At 40.3% G+C, this 4357-nt stretch overlaps 1 protein-coding gene across 1 annotated transcript; it reads right to left on the reverse strand.

Moving 5' to 3' along the window:
• Positions 1-501: 501 nt before the first annotated feature.
• Positions 502-3928, reverse strand: kcna3a (potassium voltage-gated channel, shaker-related subfamily, member 3a). Its single transcript, XM_027029320.3, has one exon. It carries the CDS (start codon positions 3813-3815, stop codon positions 2274-2276), a length of 1542 nt encoding a protein of 513 aa, XP_026885121.2. The 5' UTR covers positions 3816-3928; the 3' UTR covers positions 502-2273.
• Between the last annotated feature and the right edge of the window lie 429 nt (positions 3929-4357).

Here is a 4357-nt window from a genome sequence, read left to right on the forward strand (position 1 = left end):
ATAACGTGATTGTAGGAGCCAAATGCATGCAAATAATTTCCTGCTCATGCATGACCAGTTTCTCCTACCCAGCGGGAGTTTTGAACGTTATCAGAAAGACAGCAAAACTGGTTTGAAGTCAGCAGGAGAAAATTAGCCAATAGAATAGAATACTTTTCTTATAGAATGGAATTACAATAAAATAATGCATGCATAACAAAAAGCATGCTTTTAATAAAACTTCAAATTTGTTAAAAAAAAGCCATTTTCATATTATTTATATTATTATTTCATATTATTTTTTTCCAGCCAAATTGGTCATAAAATATGTTTAGAATCATATTGGTTGAATGGGCAATTCAATCCAACATTTTTAAGTATTCCAGAACAGTTACCAGAACAGGAATGTTTCTCTTGCATAAGCCTGAGCTGCACTGAACAATTTTCTTCATGCAGGTCAAACAAAAAAAAAAAAATTGTTAAAAATCTAAGAAAATAATTGGAACAATTAGGTGATTATAATGTATTTTCCAGGCTTATAGTTTTTAATCAGCCATTTTGCCAATAAACAGATTACATGCTAACATGCTAAATATTACTACCAAGTCATGAATGAAACTGCTGATCTGCTTTAATCACTTGAAAATATATTGAATATTCAAATCTTTGTTTTCTTTGTAATTGAGGATTGCAGAACTCGAAGAAGCACACACACTCAAATACGCACCCTCACAAGGATGGTTCACGGTGCTCTGACTGACAGTTCAGACACTTCCAGGCAGTGTGGCAACCCATGAAGTGCACGATGACACAAGTCGATGAGAAGGGTTGCAAGTGAGCCAAAGTAATCAGAATGCCCAGTCATCCAGGGCCCAATAATGCATTAAGTAATAATTGTAAATTTTGTTTTTAAATTTTGGTAAATAACGGCCAAGATCACAAACAGAATAAACTGGGGCTTATGAAATTAAGTATGTTAAAGATTTCCTTATCTTACATAGCAGTCAACACAAACACAGAGATAGTGTTAGCAAACACAATTTAAGCCAGATAAAGAACAGTATCATAAAACCTATGTTTCACTCTTTGTATGTTTTATGTTTGTTAATATAAAAACTTTTGCTGAACTGGATGAATAACTACAATATTAAAAGAAAACAATTTATCAAATGAAGTTTTCCCTTTTCCCTCATCAAAGTTAGGTCTGTATCTAGCTCTGTATTGCCAGTCAAGCGTTGTGAACCATCTGGAGTGTTGCTGTAGCAACAGCGAATGGTGCCACGGTAACATTAACTGGGGTTACCCAGGAAACTGTAGTCGCTATGGAGACTGCCTCACAAGGCGGACTCAGGGACTTCGACTGGGAGGCGTATCCTCATTTGGTGAGTTTGATTCTTTTCTCCATGCCAGGTACAAGATGAATCCAAACGTGTCTTTATTTTTTCCTTTTCCTTCTTTTTTTTTTAAAGCCGCCTCTCTCTCTCTCTCTCTCTCTCTCTCTCTCTCTCTCTCTCTCTCTGTCTCTCTAAGAAGGGTAACAGTTTGGGAGATATACAAGGAAACGGTGTACTTACAGTTTTGGGGTATAGCGTAGCTTGTTTACAGCACTTCACAAATTTAGATTAATTTTTTCCCAACACTGATTTTATATCACAAAATAAAGCATTATTTTGAGCGAAAACAATGTATTCTTTCATTCAATATAGCAGAATTAAATTTTTGGTATAGGCAAAGGCAGTTTGTTTAATAAAGACATACAGTCAGCTATATGTAGTTTGATTTTCTTTCTATATATTTTCAGTTTTGTTAAAATATTGAATCTTCACTTAGATATACTAAACAAAATACATGTGACATTCTAACACAGAACCTCCGAAAATATTTCGTTTAATAACATTAAAAGACCTTTATTCGATCGTCAAACTTCGCCACAAAATGTAGGATATTGCGAATACTAACGAATTATGACGATTATAGGTAACACTGAGAACAAGAACAAACGCAGACTTACGATCACACACATTATATATAGGCCTATAATTTGTATTTATTTAAAGTACCCGATCTGACCTTTGTCCGCTTTAAACCTCTGAAGAGAAAGCGAAATACTGAACAAATGCAGACCAACAGGTTTAGTTTGGCACGTTCTCATACGCAAAAGCGCAATGATTTATTTTGTACGTTCCACGCCACTTGCAGGGTCTGCAAAAAAGCATCGTCTCCTGGAATATAGCCTTGGTTTGGTGTGATAGCAACTGTCGCTGATTTTGTCGCTGAAGTGTGAGCTATTTGATTTACACGTCAGTGAAAATCTTTTTGATATTCACGCAGTTTTGATTATTCTGATTTGTGTAGTTCGGTTGCTTAAATCCACTATTTATCCCTTCCTCTATCACCATATATTCCGATTTACTGAGTGATGACGTGCTACGCGTCCGTTTCAGTTCTTCCGTGGAGTTTAAGTGCTCGCAGCTACCAACGTGGAGGTATTGCGCGTGTTCTTCCCCGTCAGTTTCCCGGTGGTAAAAGTAGTTGAAATTTGAAACAATGACGGGGACAGGCAGCGCGATAGTCAAAACACCAGCAATCGCGCATAGTGAACCAACAATTTTCCCTCCAATGGTTACTGGATGCATGTCTCCATAGCCAACTGTAGTCATGGTGACCACAGCCCACCAGAACGCATCTGGGATGCTACTGAAACTCGAGGCAGGGTCGTCCGCTTCTGCGAAGTATACGGCACTAGAAAATAAAATGACTCCAATGAAAAGGAAGAAAATGAGAAGTCCCAGCTCCCTCATGCTGGCTTTTAATGTCTGCCCAAGAATCTGTAGGCCCTTGGAATGGCGCGAGAGCTTGAAGATGCGAAAGACTCTCACCAGTCGGATTACACGAAGGATGGCGAGAGACATGGCTTGCTGTCCGTTACCTTGTCTCTCGGCCAACTCTGTGCCCAGGGTAATAAAGTAAGGGATAATGGCCACAATGTCGATTATGTTCATAATGTTTTTGGAGAAAGTGGCTTTGCTTGGGCAAGCAAAGAAGCGTACGAGCAACTCAAATGAGAACCAGATAATACAAAGCGTCTCAATCACAAAGAAAGGGTCGGTGAAAGAGCTCGACCAATACGGGCCAGTTCCGTTTACAATCGGCGCCACGGTGACTGGGTCTTTATCGTCCCTAAATTCAGGTAAAGTCTCTAGGCAGAAAATCACGATAGAGATCAGAATGACTAGAACAGACACAATGGCGATGCCCCTCGCTGGACCCGAGCTCTCCGGGTACTCAAACAAAAGCCAAACCTGCCTCTGAAATTCATGATTTGGCAAAGGGCGCTCCTCTTCTTTGATAAAACCCTCATCCTCACGAAATTTGTCCATCGCTTCTTCGCCAAGTTGATAAAATCTAATTTCCTCGGAGAAAATGTCAATGGGAACATTGACAGGTCTCCGAATGCGCCCGCCTGATTGGTAGTAGTAAAGAATGGCATCGAAGCTTGGTCGATTCCTGTCAAAGAAATACTCGTTCCTGAGGGGGTCAAAGTAACGCATCCTTTTTTTCGGATCTCCAAGCAAGGTGTCGGGAAACTGATTGAAAGTTTTGAGTTGTGTCTCAAAGCGTAAGCCTGAGATATTGATGACCACTCTTTCGCAACACTCGTGATTTGGCTCATATCGATCCAACGACAGGTGGCTGGGGAGCGCAGCCGTCTCCTCCAGCATGTCAGCTACCACTGTCATACTACCTTTTTCCGTTTCAGCGTATCCATGGTTGTCGGCGTTATTTCCTCGGTGCCGCGCCGAAGGTGAGTCAATGAGGTTGAAATGATCATCCATACAGGCAAAGCGATGGAGGGACAGAGAGAGGTGCACCTCTCCCAACTTCTTCTGAAGGATTTAAAGGCTTCACGTTTTTCTTCACTCCTCAGCTCCCTATCGACAGTCTTTCAACACAATGTCGCCGCCCCACAGCGCTCACGCGGGGCTTTATAAACACACGTCTATGCCCGCCCACGGTGCGCATATGCCTGACACACTTTCATCTTTCGCCCAATCGGAACTTAACTTGATATAAACATTGATCCGAAGTGCGCTCAGTCTCACTTTGTTTGCCATCTGCGACGCGTTCAATTTTCGCTCCAAACCCATAAACACAAAATAAATACAACTTAATTAGCTCTTTGCTTGCAGAAATTAACGACAGTCAACGTCTCAGTTAGATAATTTAGCGTTTGTAAGGAAGAAGAACCAGAAAATCCATCTGCTGCTTAAAATAACAGCTCTTTTATTGTAAACTAAGCCTTTAAAAGGGAAAACAAGCAAGCAGGAAAATAACTTGACATATACGCAAAATAGTGATTAGATAACTAAAGAACACA

This window comes from Electrophorus electricus, chromosome 7 (genome assembly GCF_041902795.1).
Source record: "Electrophorus electricus isolate QZ-2024a chromosome 7, ASM4190279v1, whole genome shotgun sequence".
Classification (NCBI taxonomy): Eukaryota; Metazoa; Chordata; class Actinopteri; order Gymnotiformes; family Gymnotidae; genus Electrophorus; species Electrophorus electricus.